A 22,757-nucleotide genomic window follows, 5' to 3' on the forward strand; every position below is an offset into this window, starting at 1 on the left:
TTGGGCATCTCTGTTTTTACGACCTGTCAAGTTCCATTAGAGAACACCCGAATGCCAACAGAGAAAGAAAGACAGCTCCTTTTTTGGGTATAGGCCGCCTGGCGAAGATTTGACGGACAGTGATCCCTTAATTCTGATTGGCCAACGACCTGAAACGGGAAGAGACCCAGTCCACGCCCCCACAATATAAGCAGCGAGCCTTGAGAGATTGACAGTGAGAGTTAGAGAGAGAGCTTTGCTTCCTTGGGTCCGACGAACGAAGATTCCCCCCATCGATTGACCCTGTCACGTAGATAATTGAGTTTTCTGTCGGAGAGAGAAGAGGAAACCTCGCAGTTAACAAGTGGCCAGTCCCTAACTGAACAGCTAGCTGCGATTGTACTGTTGTCGAAATACAAGGAAGTTTGTACAAAAGGAAACGCTTGTTGACTTGGTCCTTTCAATTGTTTTGCATGACAAGTCTGTTTCAGGAAACCGGCCGTTGACAACATCGCCGAGGAAACACCAGAACCGACAACCGGGGTCATTCCACCACTGGACGACGCGCGGGTGATGTAAGTGTCACATAAACAGTTCCATTCAAAATTCGGTACAGACTCACCAGAGTCCGGCATGATATACCTGAAGAAGGTTGGAGATTATATCGACCGAATTGTTCTGAAAATAACACTTAAGATGAGAACAGTAGTCAGAAAAATCCAAATAATATGAATTATCAATCCTCATCTCAAAAATTCAAAAAGAACAATAACTTATGACATTTCTGAATTTTTTGAGATGAGGACTGGTTATTTGGATTCATTGGACTACTGTTCTCATCTTGAGTATGACTTTCACAATGTTTCGGTCAACATAACATCCAAACTTCTTCAGGTGTATTTTGTCAAACTCACGAATTTGAACAGAATTTCAAATGAAACCGTGTATTTACTTCACAGGAAACAAGCAGTTTCTTGTTTTTATTTTTTTGGAAAATCTATTTTTGACACCCACACACACGCAATTAAGAATTAAGAAAATACTTTAAAACGTAAACTCATTTAGGATATGTTCCCAGATATTCTTATATGCAAGAATAAAAACAAGAGCATGCTATCCCTGTGAAGTATATAAAGGGTTCTGTTCAAAATTCCATTCAAATTCCTGAGTCCGACAAGATACACCTGAAGAAGGTCAGAGGTTACATCAACTGAAACATTGTGAAAATCATACTTAAGGTGAGAACAGTAGTCCAATGAAAACAAATAAGAGGTGGGTGTAGTTTGCCTGAAGCATTGTATAGTATGTAGTTAAATAGAATTGTAGAAGGCGGTACAATGCAGAAGTAACGGAAAGACACAAGCTGAAGCAGGTGTTCACCTGCTTCAGCTTGTGTCTTTCCGTTACTTCTGCATTTACCGCCTTCTACAATTCTATTTAACAAAAACAAGTAACAATAACTTAGTTGAATATTATTTCTAAATAAAAATAACTAACTTTTAACTAAATAAAAATAACTAACTTAACTAAATAAAAATAAATAACTTATTTCTAGTGATAATAACCACTTATAGCCATGGCTAAAGGTACATTACCTGAAAGTATTTTGTTCAAACTCCTCGGCTTAACGTTCATGGGAAATAAGAGTTGGAACAGCTACATTGTGTGCATTGCCAAGGCTGCTGCAAAGAAGGTGGGCTCTCTCTACCATGCTAGAAAGTTACTTACTCCTGAGTGTATCTTGTACCTTTACAAGGCCACCATTCGCCCATGTATGAAGCATTGGTGTCACATTTGGTGCATCTGCTACTAGTCTCTCTGAATAATATACTCCCGAGTTCCTTTATTGTTACTAATTTCAGCAGCTAACTGTCGGGTTAGCCATCTAACTACCTTTCGTCGAGTCTACAGCTCCGTATTTGAATACTCTCCCTCTTAGACAGGGTTCAAAAAGAGTCACCAACATAATAGGTCCCGCAGTATCAGTTAGGCTTCAACCGCTGTCCCATCAATGAAACATTGCATCCTTTTTCTTATTTTACAAGTACTTTAATGGTGGGTGCTCTGACAAACTACAAGCCCTTCTTCCCCTCAACATAAACACCCCTCAACATAAACACCCCTCAACATAAATACCCCTCAATATAAATACCCCTCAACATAAATACCCCTCAACATAAATACCCCTGACAAACCTGACAAGCAGTAGAAATCTCGAGATGTAAGAAAGCTTTCTACTCTAATAGTTTCTCCTCTAGGACTGCTAGACTTTGGAGTTCCTTTTCTAGTTCCTGTTTCCATGACTGTACTGACATGCAGAAGTTCAAGTGTAATGTAAACAGACATCTTGCTGCTCAACTCCCTACATAGTACCCCAACAAAATATGTCCCAGATAGTTGCCCCTACATCAAAGTGGCACTGTGCCCTGTTTGGGGTGAAAATGCAAAAAAAAAAAAAAAAAAACTATTGATAACTTTAAATAACTTATTTCTAGGGAAATGTTTATCATTCTCAGAATATTTTGATAATCTGAGATAATAAAAAGACATTCTAACAATCACAAGCTATTAACAAAGCCTTATTAATCTTATGCAAATTAGTGCTTCCTTGGCAGCAAAAAAATTAGCAACACTGCCACTTATTGTGACAAAGCATAGTACTAATTATAGCAAGGGACATAACTCTTGATGAAAATAGCAACAAGTGGTTAACAGGCAGGCCAACATCAGTGTGCTCACATTACTCATATTGCCAAGAATATATATTATATAATTCATAATGATCGGTTCATTAGTTTAGGAGTGAACCATATATATAGAAATATATATAAACATATAGATATATCTAACTTGTCCAATGATCACATTTGTTACATAGGCATCACACCATTTTAAAATTCTTAAAAATTACAGTTTATTGTTGCAGATGTACCTAATCGAACATTTCTTTTCCTCCTCATATTTCTCCAGTCGCATCCAACTCAACATATTCTTTCCTTTACGTCTATTTTTTTTGTGTTTTAATTTTTTTTTTTTTACTCACATTCACCCTAAACAATGCATATTGCCACTTGGACAGAAGGGGATACTATTTGGGGCTATGCTTTGTTTTTTATTTTATTACAAAGAGGTCATCACTTATCAAGACCCAGAGGCCACTCGAGGATAAGGGTTAAGGAGTGCAGGGCAATCAATAGTGCAATATCGTAGTAATCTTTAGTAGTGGAAATTTGGTAAATTGGATTACTTAAGGGGATGGCTCATCAAGAACTTGTTTATATTGGACTTGAAGACGACCATATTGTAGTCAGCTGGAAAGAAGGGAAATGGAAGAGAGTTCCACATACGTTCAGTTCTAAGAAAGAAACTTTGTTCATGGAATATACATTTAGGCACAGTGGGGGAAATTATTGATATAGTGGTTTCAGCTAGACAAGTGTTTTTCATGAAAGTTTGGCAAAGGGGGCCTATGGGAAGATGAACAAGATGTTGGTTTATGTTACATTTAAACTTCTGCCTATCGGTAGCAGGAAAAGAATTCCAAAGTCTAGCTGTTCGAGGGAAGAAACTATTAGAGTAGAAAACTTTCTGGCATTTAGGGACCTTAACAGAAAAGGGGTGTGATTTTGTTGCTAAGTGGGTTTGTCGGGATATGTATGTTGGGGGTGGGGGCACAAGTGCAATGAGCATATTCCATTAAAATATTTGTAAAATAGGCACAGTGATGCAATACTGCAACGATGAGACAGGGGTTGGAGCTTAGTCAACAAAAAAAGCCCTCTTAGATTGGAGGCCGTTCTTTGAACCCTCTCCAAGAAGGCGAGACAAGCAGTAGATGTTACAAAAATACTCCATGCATGGGTGAATGCTGGCTTTGTTGAGGTAAAGAATATTCTCAAGTGTGAAGAGTAGTTTTCTAGCATGATAAAGGGAACCCACTTTCCTTGCAGCAGCCTTTACAATGCCCTTAATGTATCTGTTCGGGTTAGGGTTTTGCCCGTGAATGTTAAGCCGAGGAGTTTGAAAGAATTAATTCTCAGGGAGGGGATTATTTTTCATCGATATAGGTGGTTGGTAAGGCTTCTTGTAATTGTTTAAGGAGAGCAGCTTAGTTTTACTAGCATTAATGTTACCATCCATTTACGGTGCTATACCCCTACGGTCTGGAAATCATTTTCTAAGGATTCTGGTATGATCTTAGATTTGTGCACATCTGTTCTTCCCTCGTGCATGTTATAGTGCGTTGTATCATGCATCCATCTCCGTGCCACTTTTTCTTCATCTTAATCTTTCTTCAGTTTTATCTTGCTCTATAATTTTACTTCCTCTATCATAGTTTATATACCTCAGTCATAAAGCTTTATAGATTCGTCTGATTTCAATTAGTGGGGACAGACTTTATCCTCTCCACAGATGAATGCATCTCCACCAATTCAAAACGACACAAGAAGATGCTCATACAAGTTTGCAATTATTATTACAGATGCTATTCATAGACATACCTTCCTTTTTGTGCCATTTAACAATGGTGCCTTCAGTCATTGTTGGTGAAAGTGATGGCATTTCCAAAGCAATTGTAGCTGCAAAAAAAAAAAAAAATAAATAAATAAATAAATAAAAAAATAAATAAATATTGTAGCTGCAAAAAATAAAAAAATAAATAAATAAATAAAAAAATAAATAAATAAATATTGTAGCTGCAAAAAATAAAAAATAAAAATAAATAAAAAAATAAAAAAAAAAATAAATAAATAAATAAATAAATAAATAAATAAATATTGTAGCTGCAAAAAAAAAAATAAATAAATAATATTGTAGCTGCAAAAAAATAAATAAAAAAATATAAAAATAAATAAAAATAAATAAATAAATATTAGGATAACAAGTTTATCCAATTGAAACATTAATCACAAATGCAAGAATAGAAATATCAAGATCACATAACATTGTATTATGATTATTGGCATAGCCTTGCAAGTCATGATAAGCAAGACAAACATATTGATATAATTAACAAAAAGTATGTTACAGAAGTATACATCTTTATTCTGGAGCCATAACTACCACAAATTGCTAATCAATAACATGTTGAATACAATCATAGTTATAGTCTCTAAGTACTCGTATAATTCCTTAAATAATATATCAGCTTACTGCATAACATGAACCAATAAAAAATTTGACCAAATGTTACTGAAAAAGCATCAATCACTTGTGTCTTTTAATATGACAAACAAGCCTAGTTTTTAGTATAAAAATGGATAAATATAAATTTTAATTTGCGATATCGCATTTTGGGGTTTGTTTTCATAAAATCTGGATGCAATCAAAATTTAACCATTTTTCTTTATAAATGTACAATTTTTTCATCCTGTATCAATAGTTTTTTGCCAGGTAACTTAGGTTACCATTTTTGGTAATGAGCGATTTATTTTTTTACATGAAAATAATTTTGATATTTTTCAAATTAGCTGTGTACAATATGCACATAAACAAAAAGGGCCACACGTCAATGTAGTCAGATTAATAAAGTTTTAAATTATTTTTCACAAATAAAAAAATATATATATATATATATATAATATATATATATATATAAATAAATTGAAATTTTTAATAAATGAAATTGTTTCCATCCGTTTTTACATAGACTAAATGCAAATTACTTTTTTCTTTATTTATTTACTATTATTACTATTAAAAGAAAAAATAGGTTGATCACTAATGCGATACGACTTATATTATGAAGATTCAATGTGTTAGCTCTTGAAATTAATTATATGAATAAAGTCGTGCTTCTGTGTCATTTTTGTATATTTTTAGAGAGGTGATGGGATTTAGCCAACATTTGGACAGGTTTCAACTAATAATTATTGCTTTCATTAGGATTATTTTTCATTTACTACAATATGAGATTTGTAAGGATTTTTCACTTGTTTAAAGTCTACATTTTTAGTTGTACACTGAAAATTGGCTTCTAGACCAACAGTACAATGGGACTGCAAATTTTCTAATTTTCGATAAATTTGACCGGCCATAATTCGGTGGTTGATTGAGCTACTAACCGAAACTTGGTATCATTGTTTTGTAAAGCTCACATCAAACGGTTTTCGATATAATGGAAATAAAATTGTGCGTTAGGATAGCTATTATTAACATAAAATATGCTAATAGTAAAGTCATTAAAAATTATCAAAAATCTGCATGCAAAACTTCAAAGTCTAAAAAAGAATTATCATTTTTAGAATCATAAGTTCAATGTCAAAAGTCCAAGAGACAAATTGATAAAGAAAAATGAAGTCCAAACTACAAGTTTAAAAAATTTGAGTTAAAGTGGTATTATTTATTGGAACCCTACGTCAGTAAGTAGAGATTATTTAAACTAGTATGAATTTTGGTGGGGGGTTACATTATATACATGTCAAGATGACTTGGCAGCAAATGGAAATAGGCCCAGCTGCGACGTAATTGAAAGGGGGGGGCTCCTGAGACAAAATGCGGTAGAAATGCAGGTGTCGAATGATATTACATACAAATGACGTGCTCAGGGGGAACAGAACAGAGTTTCGACACCATCGGAACCACGAAGTGAGAGGCAAGATGCATCTGAAAATATTGAGAGAATCTAAGTGAATATTGCCTGCATTTCTATCATCTTAGGACTAAGTAAAAAGAAAGAAAAAAAAAACAGAAAAACAAGTTAAGTAATCAGAATTGGTCTCTCTTCCAACAAACAACCATTCTCTAAATAAAACCGTTGGAAGCCAACAAGTTTCCATTGGGTTTCCATGTGTAAGTAGATTCGTTTAAAGATAAACGGAAGTTCAACGACCATAAGCGGTCACAGCCCACATATGAAAAAGCGACAGTCAAAGAAGTAAGACCAGCAACTGCACAACATACATTAGTTCTACAGACATACAGAAGCGTGTGCTCTATCCCAATTATCATCAATGGACCGGAGGTAATCTCGTCAGCATCAGACAAAACCAAACTCTTTGCCAAGAACTTTGCAGCTAATTCTAACCTTTGCGACCAAGGCTACCAACCTCCAATATTTCCTCCTGTATCAGAAAACATGCTATGTGATATACAAATATCTGTATGTGATGTTGCCAAGCTAATCAAAAACCTTGATTCTAGTAAAGCAACCGGCCCTGACGGTATTCCAATTATAATACTCAAAAAACTTCAACCAGAACTTGCGCCCATCCTTACAAAACTGTTTAAAAATTGTCTTAAGGAGAATTGCTTCCCATCACCCTGAAAAATCTCATCAGTATGCCCTGTATTTAAGAATTCAGGTGATCGGTCATCCCCCTCTCAGTACAGGCCAATAAGTCTCCTGTGCGTCATGAGTAAGTTGCTGGAATCTGTTAAATACAGAAGTAATCAACCATCTTAGCAAAAATAACCTTCTTAGTGACACACAATATGGTTTCCGTTCTGCTAGTTCTACAGCAGGTGTGCTTACAGTTATATTTCATAGGATTAGCGAATCTCTCAACGGAGGCTACCGTTCTAGGGCAATTGCTCTTGACATATCAAAGGCCTTTGATAGAGTATGGCATAAAGGTTTACTTCACAGATCTCCAGCTTCGGTATAGCTGGAAATGTCTTCTCAATTATTAAATCATTTCTCTCTGATAGGTTCATAAGAGTAGCAATTGATGGGCATAGTATTAATGCTGGAGTCCCTCAGGGGTTCATCCTGGGCCCAACTCTCTTCCTGATCTATATTAATGATCTTCCAAATCACATCCTTACATCATTCGTAGACATCTATGCTGAGGACACTACTATCTATGGTAGTAGATCTAAGACCGTAAACGACCAAGTTCTCTCCAATTCTCTCTCCTCTGATCTTGAGCATGTGGTACAATGGGGAAAGAGGTGGCTTGTTATTTTTAATGCATCTAAAACCAAGCTTTTATCTTTACATCATCAATGCTCTAATCCGCATCTGGCATCAATTGAAATGGATGGCTCTCGTCTTGGAGAGGCCTCATGTTTTGACAAGCTTCTGGGCTTTACCATTACTCCTGATCTTAAATGGAACACATACATTAAATCCATTGCCAAGGCCGCTGGAAAAATGGTGGGATCCTTCTATCGATCCAGTAGATATCTCACTGCTGATGCAATTCTCTATCTATATAAGAGCCAGGTAAATCCAAGGATGGAGTACTGTTTCCACATCTGGGCAGGAGCTGCTAGAAAGGACTTATCCTGCCTTGATAGAGTTAAAAATAGACTTCGTAGCCTTGTGGGGGGATGTCCTTTTCTCTTCCCTGCAGCCTCTTTCTCACAGAAGTGATGTTGCGAGTTTGTCTCTGCTTTATCGTTATTTTCATGGCAGGTATTCGGCTGAGCTCCATTCTATAGTTCCCCCACCCCTCGCCAAACTTTTTAAAAAGAAACACCCGTCAGTAGAAAACACTATCACTAGTTTCTCCCACTCTTTATCTGTGCCTAAACCTCTTCTTTCTTAGAACTGAACGCCTATGGAATTGTCTTCAGTTTTTCTGCTTTCTATGGTTGTCTTCAAGTCTAACGTAAACAAGTTTTTGATGAGCCGTTCCATATAAGTTAATAAATTTACCGAATTTCCATTACTAACGGTTACTATATTCTCCAATTTCTACTGTACACTTTTAAATCCTTATCCTCGAGTGGCCTCTTGGCCTTGATAAGTGGTGATGCCTATGTAAAAAAAAAAAAAAAAAGATGCTGACTATAAAAAATAAGTTACAAGTGTCAGTTAAAAAGTAAGGAGTTTGAAAAACAAAATAGCCTTTAACCTTTTTTTTTTTTTTTTTTTTTTTCATGGAGGTCACCACTTATCAAGGCCCGGAAGCCACTCGGAGATAAGGGTTATTGCGTGTACAGTAATCAATGGGATAGTATCGTAGTAATCGTTAGTATTGGAGATTTGATAAAGTGTCTTACTTAAGGGGGTGGTTCATCAGTAATTTGTTTATGTTGAACTTGAAGACATCCAAGTTGTAGTCAGATGGGAAACAGGCAAACGGAAGAGAATTCCACAATCGTGCACTTCTGAGAAAGAAGCTTTGTTCATGGAATCTATGTTTTGGTTTTGGCACAGTTAAAGAGTGGGGAAAATTTTTGACAGTAGTGTCAGCTAGATGGGTGTTTATCATGTAAGACTGGCGAGGGGGGACCAGGAATTGGAGCTCAGACGAGTACTTGCCATGGAAGTAACGATAAAACAAAGACAGGCTCACAACGTCTCTTCTGAGGGAGAGAGGTTGCAGGGAAGAGAAAAGGGCATCCCCCACTAAGCCACGAAGTCTATTTTGTACTCTGTCAAGGCAGGATAGGCTGTTTTTAGTAGCTCCTGCCCAGATGTGGCAACAGTACTCCATCCTTGGACATACTTGGCTTTTATATAGATAGAGAATTGCATCGGCAGTGAGATATCTTCTGGAGCGGTAGAAGGATCCCACCATTTTCCCAGCGTCCCTGGCCACAGACTTGATGTATGTGTTCCATTTAAGATCAGGAGTAAAGGTCAAACCCAGAAGCTTATCAAAACATGGAACCTCCCCTAGATGAGAGCCATCCATTTCAATTGATGCCAGATGGGGATCAGAGCGTTGATGATGTAAAGATAGGAGCTTGGTTTTAGATGCATTAAAAGTAACCAGCCACCTCTTCCCCCACTGTATTATGCGCTCAAAATCAGAGTAGTTCCTAACAACACCAATGCACTTTGTCCAATGTTGCTTATGGATTCTTATCCTAGAAGAAAGTGACATCCTGGTCTGCCAAAAACTACCCCACTGCATATATGATCTCATCATTATTTTTAATGATATATCTTACAAAAGAGATATAATTGTTTGAAGTAGCTGAGGGGTCTTGGCTATAGTATTCAAATAATAATCTTGCGAGTCGCCTTAACGAACAGGAGTTGTAGTCAGAGCTGGAATATCATTAAGTGTAAAGTTTACTGTGTATTTTTCGACATCTCTCCAATCTGGTCATCTACCAATTAGTATTCATGGTTTATATCAACCAATCATATTGTTGGGAGGAGAAACTTCAGCTACTGAAACCCTTAAGTGTCTAAGGTCTCTCTGTACACGAGTTTATCAAGACAACCTGGCATGAGAATATTTTCCCTGAAAGTAAACCAGATTAAATATTCAAAACTACATAGTATTTGCAGCGCAAAAAAAAGATCTCGTTATGGCTTTTCTGAGGAATGGTGCACCTTCTCCAAGTGATGTTACTCCACCAGAGTAGATGAATTCTTATCTTGCAATCCAATTCTATTTTCACTTCTTCAAGCACTGCTTGTACCCCTAATTTTTATAGTTTCAATTTTATGGAAACTATTAAGTTCTTTACCTTTACTTTGCTAGTTATTTCCTCTGAATAGAAAAGTCTAATTTTTTAAACTCCATAGAATAAAGAAAAAAAAAAAACTTATATTCCTTTTGTTATGATCATGATTTATTAAATAATGTAAATTTTTATTGTTCATCATTCAATTTTAAATGTTGTTCCTCTTTTCTCCCTTTAAATTCTTTGCTCATTTTTTGGAAACGTCCACACATAAAAATCTTTTTCAATCACAGATAACACCCCACATATATCTGATGAGCAGATTTAACAAAAGAAAATTTGTTTTCTTTCTTTTCTCATCTCTTCTTCTTAATTGTTCAACATACCAGAAAAGAAACAGACAGCAAACGTGGACACAGGATTGTGATAAATGGCAGCTGGTGGCCAGATTCAGAAACATTAACTTTAATTCACCTTTTTCAAGAATTCTATTACATGAAGATGAAGAAACGAATGATCGAAAACAATCTCCTACAGAATATCTCAAAAACAAGTGAAGCATGCATGGTCCTCCGTGAGTGCACAGTGAACGACGCATAAAAAATATGACTAAGTTCAGCATTTGCCCCCCCCCCTGCCATTTAGCTCCAAAAGTCCCCAGGGGAGGTCAAATCCTGGTGAAAATGAATAAACAGTGCAGTTTTAGGCCTTATGTTTAAATTTGAGTTCAGCACCATGCAAAACTGCTAAATAGACATACACAGAAAATTTTGGACAAATATGGTAAAATAATCCCAAAAATGTAGTGTTTTTATTAGCCTTAAAAGAGCCCCTGGGGCACACCCAAGGGTTATCACAAAGTATAGACAAACAAAATTATATAGAAATCAGTTACAACTTTTCAGAAAGTTTTATAAAACTCCAAGGCATCAATTTTTTTTAATAAGCATAAAAGTGTCAATTTTAGCTATTTCAACCCGAAAGGCACCCCCACCCCCGAGGGGGGGGGTAGTTTTCCTGAAAAATCTGTTGTTACTTTTTTTTTTACTCATATCATGTTTAATGTTTGTGCAAAATTTCAAAAAATTCCAAGGCAAAGTTATTGAGAAAAGTGCAGACAAGGGTGAATTTACAGGTCCACCCTCCTTTTTTTTTTTTGTCCCCCGAAAAAAGAAATTAAATTTTACCTTGATTCTAAAATTGCACAAAATATTAAGTTACACATGTTTTTGTTTATTCATTATTTTTTTTTTTTTTTTTCACTCATTTGTATGAGTTTCCGTAGAGGGATTCCACCCTTAAACATAAAAATATATATTATATTTCTCTTAGTATGGCTGTCTGTTCCACTTTTTCTAGGAAACTGATCGACAGATTTGACTGAAATTATGTATCGACGTTTGTTATAATCAGGTGCATCGAACTAAGTAATATGATGGTCTTTCAATGCACAGTTAGGAATTAATAATGATTAGTCACTACAATACCACACTTACTCTAGAAGTTTTCTCAAAATCTACTGGGATGATCTGACTGAAATTCTGTATGAACCTTTGTTTTAATACAGTGAAGTATTATGGTATCTGTTTGATGCACAGTTAGGGATTAATATTTAACGCAAAAATGAGCACAAATTAACAATATCCAACCATCATTTTGGCATAAAGCACTCATTTTAAGTCGACAGACAATAACTTTTGCCTATTTTAACATGCTAAAATGTCTAGTATATATAATAATCCAGGTAAACTTTGTATTCAGATAGGAAAAAAAAATCATGAGTATGGTTACTGTGTTTATATAATAGTGCTCTATAATAAATAGAGTTATTTACTTGTAATAAAAAAAATTTGTACAAACTTAATTTGGTGATGTGTGTGTGTGTGTGTGTGTTCCATGGAAACATAAAATTCACAAGCGGCCCCCAGTCACATGTATATCCCCGTTAGGAGAGAAGACATTAGGTTTTTGCAGGGAGGTGTTGATGTCCTCCTACATACAGCGCTTGGAAGTCCCAAATTGGTCACCCATTTTAGTAATGACCAGGCTCAACGTTGCTTAACTTCGGTGATCTGATGGGAACCGATGGTTCAACGTGATTATGCTGTATTGGTGACATATGATTTTAAGCTACAGCTTTAAGAAGCTGAGTATCCTCAAGTTTGTTTTTTTTTTACTTACATTTTGTGAAATGAAGAAAATTCTTTCATTTTGTGAAATGAAGAAAATTCTTTCATTTTGTGAAATGAAGAAAATTCTATCTTTTACCGTCACATGACTAATTCGGATTATTTTTTTAATTATACTTAGCATCAAATTTTTTAGTTCCCTTCAAAAATATTTCAATTTCCATCTCAAATACTGTCAAATTAACATTACCAGTACATACATATATACACATATGAGAGAGAGAGGACATTGCCAAGGCTGCTGCAAAGAAGATGAGCTCCCTCTACCATGCTAAAATATTACTCACACCAGAGAGCATTCTATATCTTTATAAAGCTTAGTGGGGGATGCCCTTTTCTCTACCCTGCAACCTCTCTCCCACAGAAGAGACATTGCGAGCCTATCCTTGTTTTATCGTTATTTCCATAGCAGGTGCTCGTCTGAACTCCAATCTCTGGTCCTCCCTCGCCAATCTTTCACGAAAAACACCCGTCTAGCTGAATCCACTGTGAAAAATTTCCCCCACTCTATATCTGTGCCTAAATCAAAATGTGGATTCCATGAACAAAGCTTCTTTCTTAGAACTGCACGCCTGTGGAACTCTGTTCCGTCTGCCTGCTTCCCACCGGACTACAACTTGGATGTGTTCAAGTCCAACGTTAACAAATTCCTAATGAACCACCCCCTTAAGTAAACACTTCATCAAATCTCCACACTAACGTAATGTACTTGCAATAACCCTTATCCCTGAGTGGCTTCTGGGCCTTGATAAGTGGTGATCACTGTGTAAAAAAAAAAAAAAAAAAAAAAAAAAAAAAAAAAAAAGAAAAAAAAAGCCACATTTCGCTACGCATTGAGTATTGTTGCCACATCTGGGCTGGTGTATTCACTACGAGTCTTTCAATCTTAGACAGGGTTCACAAAAAGTGTTGCAAATCTAATTGGTCCTGTATTATTGATCCAGCTCTAACCTCTCGCAGTGTTGCATCTACGTGCCTATTTTAAAAGTGCTATAATGGAAGGTGCTGATGAACTATTACCACTCGTGCACAGTCAATATATATTCCTGACTAACTTGACAAGCAGCAAAATCCCACCCCTTAACTTTTGAGGTCACTAGATGTTGGAAAGCTTTTTTTTTAATAGTTTCTTGCCTCAGACTACTAGACTTCGGAATTCCTTCCCCGTTTCCTGCTTCCCTGACTGTACTGACATGCAGAAATTTACATATAATGTGAACAGACATCTCGCTACTCAATTCCCCACATTTCTGTTAGTCATAATCCCAAATAGTAGTCCCTTATGTCCAAGTGGCAACACACATTCTTTGGAGTGAAAAGAGTGAAAAAAAAATAAATAAATAAAAAATAAAAATTTCTTAACATGAAGCAAATTACTTCTCATTGGAATTGATTCTCGTGTTTCTTCGACACCAAACCATCCATACAATGCATGTAAATAACAGACTTGCTGCGAGTGAGAAATATTTTACCAAGAAAAGAAAAATCACACAAGAAATTGGAAATATATCAAGTTTCGCATTGGTTACGAAGAATTCGATTTATCAATTTAAAATAAAATAAGATCTCTATGGATATGAGGTTTTCTTCTCTGGTTATGACCGACTTAAGATTCTCCAAAATTATGGTCGTCCAGATACATGAAACGTTCCTATATTAAAAAGTAAAAAAAATTTTAAATTTGTATGATGTACATACCAGTAATAAAAAAAAATTACGTGAATTGATAAAGTAGTTTTATTTTTATAAAAAAAATATTTTAAAGCAAATTATAGTTTTTTTTTCAATGTCCCCATGTTAAGAATGGCTTTCTAAAACCTCACAAGTTTATTTAGAGTTCTCACCCTTGTTTTCAGCTTGTTTTCAAGATGGTGTTGCAATATTGTTGCTGTTCACTTAGCCACAAACTTTAATTTTTTATGTAAAAATAAAACTATTTCATTAATTTACATGATTTTTGGTGTACGATAGTTTCTTTCAGTCATGAGTACATACATCATACAGATGTTTTTATTTTATTTTTTTAATATGAAGGAAATTATGGACAAGATCAGTCTTCCGCCCTTCCATTTTATAAATAATAATTAATTTTAACACTAATACATTCAGCATGTCAACCAACAGGTTAAGAAACTACACATTCACCAATTGACTTTAAAGTAAATTACAGTTTTTAATATTCCTTAAAAATGTAACGATCTTAAATAAAATGACAGATTATGTAAAAAAAAAAAAAAAAAAAAAATTTTTATTTTTATTTATTTTATTTACTTTTTTTTAAACACAAACGCTGTTGCGTGTTAGTGGTTCGGGTTAAGAGGATGTGCTTTCTTTTGACGTTTCACATTGCCATCTTTATACTAAAGTTTGATTAGAAATAGTAACGATTGCTCATCAACTAAAATCTGAATTTTAGTTTTTTTTACTTTCATTCAACCCAAATATGGCAATTATCACTGGGGTTATTGTTATTTAGGAGTCATATCTACAGGGGCATCCTAAGTGGGAAGTTGTTCAACAAGATGTTTGTTTACATTACATTTAAACTTCTGCATTTTAGTACAGTCAGAGAAACCGGCGACAAGGAGGGAATTCCAAAGGTAAGCAGTTCAAAGAAAGAAACTGTGAAAGCAGAAAACTTTCCGCTATCTGGGATGTCCACTGTGAAGGGGCAGGATTTTGTTGTCGGGGACATTTATGTTAAGGGGACATAATTGCAGAAAATTTGTCGAAGAACATTCTGCTGAAGTATTTGCAAAACAAACACAGGGATGCGACATGGCAGCGATAGGACAGGGGTTGGAGATTGGTAGATAGTGTGGAACTTATTAGAGGCTGGGGGGGGGGGCTTAAAAGGGACAGGCTAGTAGTTGTGAACTTCATGTCTTCAAGAATCTTTTACCTCTATGGATTTGTTGGTTGGTTGTTTTTGTTTTACGGCATATCAACCTTTTTCAGGTTATTTAAAGCCGAATCTAGTTATTTTGACGAACGATTTTTATTGGAGTATATTTGTTTTTTAAGTCGGATTCTATTTAACCCATAGTTGGGACCCTAACAGGTACTACCACTCCGGGTCAGAGTGGACCTGGGAGCAATGGCAATTAAAGGGTGGCTCCACATTCCCCAAGGCCAGCAAGGTGAGGCCCTCACCATCGGATATAGTTTTAGGTCATATCCAGGACCACCTCTATGGAAGAAATTTCCAAAATATCAAGCATTATAATTTGCCGAGCTTCACCAGCTTTTTCCAAAGAATGGTAAATGTTTCCAAGCTAAGCGTAAAGATATCCAGAGTGGAATGAGCTTAAATCCACACTGTTAGTCAGAAAGAAGTTTAGCGTTAACGAGATGCAAGATTATCACCTGCATCGATTAATGAGTCAAAGAGTTTAATATAGAATAGAGACCGATATTACATTTCTGAATTTTTGAGATGAGGATTGGGTTTTTTGGGGGGTTTTTACATTGGAGGTCACCACTTACCAAGGCCCTGAAGCGACTCGGGGATAAGGATTATTGCATGTACAGTAATCAATGGAACAATATCATAGTAATCGTTAGTATTGGAGATTTGATAAAGTGTCTTACTTAAGGGGGGGGGCGAGTCATCAGGAATTTGTTTATGTTGGACTTGAAGACATCCAAGTTGTAGTCAGGTGGGAAACAGGCAAACAGAAGAGAGTTCCACAGGCATACACTTCTAAGAAAGAAGCTTTGTTCATGAAATCTACGTTTTGATTTAGGTACAGATAAAGAGTGGGGAAAATTACTTGTATTATTTTGATTTTTCAGGCTACTACTCTCATCTTGAGTGTCATTGTCACAATGTACAGATTCTCAAGCTCGACAAGACACAACTGAAGAAGGTTGAAGGTTAAATTGACCGACACGTTATGAAAATAACACTCAAGATAAGAACAGTAGAGGAATCCAAATATGAATAACCAATTTTTCCCTAAAAAAATTCAGAAATCTAACTTCAATTCAGTATGCACTCAAAATAATACAAACATGGAAATATATCGAAAAACTACCAAAAACTGGTAAGGATGACCAACCATCTCACATTTCTATGCCGATGCCATGATCTCAAGCTAGTACCATCAGGTTTAACGTTGAAACTACCAGTCAGCTCCAGAATACAAAGAATCACAAAACGAGTAAGACATGGGCTCATCTGACACAAAATCCACAACAGCTGAAGGAAGAAACATCCATTACAGACTGAGATTTCAAACAACCTCGTCCCCTTTCTAGAAAGTATATCACAGACTGATGACAAAATCTGCATCCAAGAATACATGGACATTTAAAGAATTTAAGGAGATTAAATCTCACCAAATAAAGAAATTGGAAACTCTAAAAGCTAAAGATGTAAGACTCCATGAACACCATTCACCAATAAAAACCATCGTCAACAAAAGTAAACGTCAGCTAACTCCCTCTGAGGAATCAGTATTAAATAAAGGTCTCAACTTTACAACCATAAATCGAATTCCATACTTAGATACGATAGATCCAATTGAGGAGGCAGCCTTGAATAAAGCCAAAGCGCAAGATGAAAAAGTGAGACAAGCACTCGAGAATTCAAAGTCTTCAAAACCGAACCCCTCTCAAAGGAAGAAGTATTGGCTATCAAGTCCCTGTGTGGTGACAATGATATCATAATACGACCAGCAGACAAAGGTAATGCTAAAGTGGTAATGGATAGAGCAGAATATTCCAAGAAATTGGCAGATTTAATAGAATCCGGTAGCTATTGTAAAGCAAAAAAGAATCCGACCCTGAAAACGGAAAGGAGGTTGTCACAGATCCTCAGTAAGAACAAGGACCTAATACCACCTGCGAAATACAGACAGTTCAGCATTGCAGCAAGATGCCTATACAGCCTCCCTAATCCATAAGGATGGTATTCCATTAAGGCTCATTGTCAGAGCCTGATGTTCGGCCTGCCATCCATTGAGCCAATTCCTGGTAAATAGTCACTTTAATCATCAACAAGTCTTCATCATACGTCAAGAATTTAGCTCACTTTGTGGAAATAATAAACAATGTTCCTATTCATTCTAACCAGATGGCGAGTCTAGATGTAGGGAGTCTGTTCACAAAAGTACTCACTGATGAAACTGACAGTGGTATGGAACAAACTGACTTTGGATGCTTCACTGAAGGGATGCACTTACATCCCAATTGACAATATAATGGAGATGTTGACCTTCTGTGGAGAAATTACATACTTCCTGATGGGATCCAATATATATCGGCAAGAAGAAAGTCTAGCAACGAGATCATCATTGTCTCCAGTTCTGGCCAATGCATACATGAAATACTTTGAGGAAATTAGGATCAACACCACTAAAGCCAACAGTGTGGTTGCAATATGTGGACGACACGTTCATACTCTGGACTCATCAGGAAGATGTTCAAACATTACTAGACCATTTGAACTCGATCCGTCCATCTGTACAATTCACGATGGAAAAGAAACATAACAAATTATCAGTAGACGTGTTAATAACCGGATTGGTCAGAGGTTTATGTATGTATACCGCAAGCCAAATTTGACTAAACTTCAACTCCTACCATCCATATAACGTAAAGTAAAGAATCGTCCATTGCCTACAACACGTAGTAACAGCAATCTGTAGTAAGAGCAATGCATATCAAAAAGAGAACAGTTAAAGAGAAACTCTTCACCAAAACAACTATCCCGAGAGCATGACCTCACCTCAGCTCCAAGAAATACGAACCAAACATCAAAGGACACCAGCTGGAAACTCACCACATCTCTAGAAAAGACGGTACGATTCCATTTCCGTTTGATGAAAAGCAGTTTTTTTGTTTTTTTTTTTTTGTTTTTTTGCAGACCATAGTTGGCCAGGAATGATTCTCTTAATAGTCGCGCAAAGACTACATTTTGTATTATTAATGTTATCAACTTTGTTTACATTAAAAATAAAATTCGTTGGGGTTTTCTTTTTTTAATGTTTTCATTTAATTAAAAAAAAATTTTAAAAATAAATTAAAAAATCGCCAGATCAAACGTCCTAAATTATGAGACAAAAAAATGAACGAATCTCTTAGTAAACGAGAGTTGTCTCCCTCTGAACAATGACAAATTGTAAAACAGTGGCAATTTTCATTTCGTTTTTGAGTTTCGGTTCGGTGTTTAAGTTTGATAAACGCAGACGATTTTTTAGCGGTGATTTGTCGAGGGTTTTCCGATTTACCAAAGTTTAAATTAACTCAGATAATGAAAGGTTTTTGCTACTTATGCACTTTTGCTGTGCTGAAATAATGTTATTATTTTGAAAGCCATTATTCGTAACATGAGGAGGGAGGGGGGTTGTAACTATTCTGTGCTTCCACCTAACAATTTAATTATTTAAAAAAAGATATCGTGAAGCTTGAATTTAACCTGAAAAAAAAAAAAAAAAAGCACTAAAAATAGCGCGGTAGCAAAAGTGCACAAGCACCAGGTTTTGTTTTTGTTTATGTTCTAAATACTTTCTGTAAAGTTTTATGAATGGTAAAATAAAAAATGTTTGGGTATTTTTTTTACGACAATAACCCAATCCCCCATGTTTAAGAACGACTTTCGGAAATAAACACTCCCAACCTCGAAAGCCGTTCTTAACATGGGGAGGTCGGGGGGGGGGGGGGTATACTACGCTGGATACTGTCGTAAAAAAAAAAATTTAAATAATAAAATAAAAATACGAATGTTTGTGTTAGAAAAAGCAACGGTTTTTTTTTTATATAAAATTATCACATTTTTTTTTCAAGGGCGCTTAAAAAGGACAGGTTAAAAAAATGTGGGCGACAGGACGAGAAAATGTAATAAAAAGAGGAAAAAATATTTTAAATTAAATTTTTCTTCGCATATTTTTAACTTGGACAAAAATACGTTATTTATGAAGAAAAAATACGTTATTTACAGAGAAAAACAAATAGATTTTATCAATTTTTTGTAACATTTTTTGCTTTTTGATATCAGGTCAATTGTTTAATGTTTACTTAACTTTAACGAAAGGAAGTCATTTTCTTTCAAAAATATTTCGCCGCTTCTACATTATAATACCGGAAAAAAAAATACTGAGTTTTATGTGAAACAAATAGTAGCTAACTAATTATCAGGTCTCAAATAGTAACATATCAAAAAATTACAGAAAACGATAAGGTAATTATCAATAAAAAAAAATTCGTGAAAAGAATCAAAATTATTGTAACAATGAAACAGTAAAAACAAAAGGGGTGGTAAATTTTTTTACTTCGTTATCATCTTAACATTTTCCTTTAAGATGACGATTTTTAACAGTTTTCGAGTATGCTGAAAACGAATATCGCATTTAAATTTTCCGCAAATAAGTAGTTTTCCGGATATCAAGAATTGTAATTCTTTATGTTATAAGTGGTGGCTGGTGGCCATTGTTGCACTTGCAGATCTAAAACTTTATCGAAAACTATTTTTCGTTAATTATTTTTCTACTTTATCGTTTTTCGTAATTTTTGGATATGTTACTGTTTGCGATATAATTACGTAGGTACCATTTGTTTCACTTGAAATTCAAATTTTTTTTTTCCGTTATTATAAATAATATAGAAGAACCAAAATTTCATCATAAACAATAATATCGTTTGTAGGTTTGTATTACTGTACACTGTCTGTACACATAGATTCGAAAAAGTTGTCAAAAAATAAATAGTTAAATAAATGTTATCAAAGGCAAGATAAGTTACTTTTCTACCAAACTGGATATATTTTTCGTGTTTTTATTCAATGTAACATGTTTATTCAGCTCGAAAAGCATACAGTGTTTAGCGATTTATTGGAAAATTCAAGATGGCGGCCGATTCTCTCTTTAACACGGTAAGTTTGGAAAAAGGTGTAATAAATAATAAACTAGACAAAATACTGTTAGAAATTCGCTCAATATATGTTACCGTGACATAACTTGACACATATTCGGTGGTTTTTAATAGTATTTTGTTTAGTTTTTTATTTATAACACCTTTTCCCGAACTTACCGTGTTAAAGAGAGAATCGGTCGCCATCTTGAATTTTCCAATACTTCGGTAAACACTGTATGCTTTTCGAGCTGAATAAACATGTTAAATTGAATAAAAACACGAAAAATATATCCAGTTTGGTAGAAATGTAACTTATCTTACCTTTGATAACATTTATTTGTTATATATTTGTTTTTTGACAACTTTTTCGAATCTATGTGTGTACAGTAATACAAACCCGAAGTTTTGAACGTAAACTACTAAACAAACATGTCTGACAGTTTGTTTTTTACAATACAATAAGTGCGATTTCTTAGGGACCGTGGGATATTCTAGCGGTTTTAAAGCCTTTAAACCATGAACAACTTCGCCTTTTCTCTCCTCAGTCAGTGGAAGAGAAGAAATCTCTTATGACTGAGACAAGTTTTATTTTCGTTCATATCCAGAGTTTTTTTTTTGGTGGGGGGGGGGCTGGATTTTCCCCACATTAAAAACCGACCTTGTGTCTAACTCTGCCCTCGTGGGGAGGACAGTAAATAGGAATAAAGTAAAGTATAATGCTTTCTTTGTTTTTTGTTTGCGTGTGTGATCCCCCCTCCAAAAAAAAAAGTGTTCCAGCCGCGCCAGTCGCGCCACTACTCTACAAAATAACCAAATGATTGAAAATAGGATTTTAAATCAAGAAAAAACACCATGAATTTGAAAACTCGAAGTGTTTTCCATTCATTATTATCGTAAACCTTTTTCTGTGGGAGTTCAAACAATCTTATAAGTGAGACAATTCAATTTATTAACGAATTTTTATTATCATTCGAACTATTATTATTATTATTATTATTATTATTATTATTAGGTTGCATTTCGATTTCAGGTGCGTTTTTTTTTTTAATTTATGAATCTTGATACTTTTTATAGAATCACTCCTGTTTGCAAACTGGGTTTGGTAAATTTTTACAACGTCGCTCAGCGTATTATAAACACCCCAAGCTCCCCATGTTAAGAACGGCTTTCAGAATAAACACCCCCAACCCCGAAAACCGTTCTTAACATGGGGAGGTGGGGGTGTTTATAATACGCTGGGGCAGGTCGTAATAAAATACCCTGTTTTTTGTTTGTTTGGTTTTTTTTTTTTTTTTTTTTTTTTTTTCGTAGGGAACTCGAAAAACTATGCCGAAAAACAATCAATTGAAGACAAAAGTGATTATTCTATAAAAAAAATAAAAACTACCGGACTTTTCATGTCGGGAAACTCGACGAAATTTTCGAATCTAAACTTCGACTTGAGGATTTCCATGTTTGAAAATATACACTTGAAAAAAATCCAGAAGTTACATCGGCCGAAACGTTGTAAAAATAATCAAACATTAACAACAAAGATCTTGGCCTCTGGGCCAAAATCAAAGTGTAGTATCTGTTTTTCAGATGCTGCACTTCAATTTCTGGTTCTCTGTCAGTGGAGGAGAAATCTTCCACGACTGAGATAATTTTTATTTTTTGTTCCTTTTCTCAACATTAAAAATCGACCCTGGTGTTTAACTCTGTCCCGTGGGGAGGCATTGTAATTAGGAACATCAAAGATGATGAAAATAGCAATCCGAATAATCCAAAATATTAATACCCACATAAACAAATAGCGCTTTATACCAACCTAAAAGGTTCTGATTACGGTGTAAATGCCTCCGTGAGAGCGCCGCGGTGATGGGGTCATTTCGGGACGAAACGGCATGGGTCAGTCTTCTTGATAAAGACCGACCCAAAGTAATCCGGAGAAAAGCCGATGCCATTTTTCCGACTTCTGCTGTCGCCGCCGTCAAGGTCACTCGCGGGCGGTGATTGATTGATCGACGAGTTATCTCCCTTTAAACGCGTTGGAACGAGAAAGGAGCGTGCACATGCCGGCCTTCACCTTTTAAAAAAAAATGTGAACCATGGTTGCAGTTTAAGAAACCTCAATAACTTTTAAAACTTATTAATGTAAAACATACACACGCGTATACATGATTAAATAATTCTTTAATCGAATCTGAGAGGAATTAGAGCTGATAATCCTAGTGAATTTCTCTTGGAACACAATTTTAAAAAGAAAAGTCATGTCCTTAAGCAAGGGCACATGGAAAATAATGTTAATCTAGTTTTCATCATATAGGTTATAGTCAAGATTGTCTGCTCTTTTTGATTTCCGGTTTCTCCTCTGCAGACAGGACAACGGTGACAAGCAAGATATAGTTCATTCTGATTAATGATTATCTTTCTCCCAGATAATGT

At 35.3% G+C, this 22,757-nt stretch overlaps 1 protein-coding gene across 2 annotated transcripts in view; it reads right to left on the minus strand.

Annotated features, from left to right (window-relative positions):
- Positions 1 to 22,345, minus strand: part of LOC145293306 (pyruvate dehydrogenase protein X component-like) — a 104,787-nt gene extending 82,442 nt beyond the window's left edge. Inside the window, exons 1-2 of one of the 2 annotated variants that reach the window (XM_080139948.1) lie at positions 22,141 to 22,345; positions 4,482 to 4,559 (exon numbers count right to left, since the gene is read on the minus strand). In XM_080139948.1, coding sequence (XP_079996074.1) covers positions 4,482 to 4,559; positions 22,141 to 22,276 — 214 coding nt within the window. In that variant the 5' untranslated portion in view covers positions 22,277 to 22,345. The remainder of the gene's footprint in view (positions 1 to 4,481; positions 4,560 to 22,140) is intronic. The other variant, XM_080139949.1, reaches the window with a different exon arrangement.
- Positions 22,346 to 22,757: the final 412 nt, after the last annotated feature.

This window comes from Euprymna scolopes, chromosome 14, assembly GCF_053919585.1.
Source record: "Euprymna scolopes isolate OS-2025 chromosome 14, ASM5391958v1, whole genome shotgun sequence".
Lineage (NCBI taxonomy): Eukaryota > Metazoa > Mollusca > Cephalopoda > Sepiida > Sepiolidae > Euprymna > Euprymna scolopes.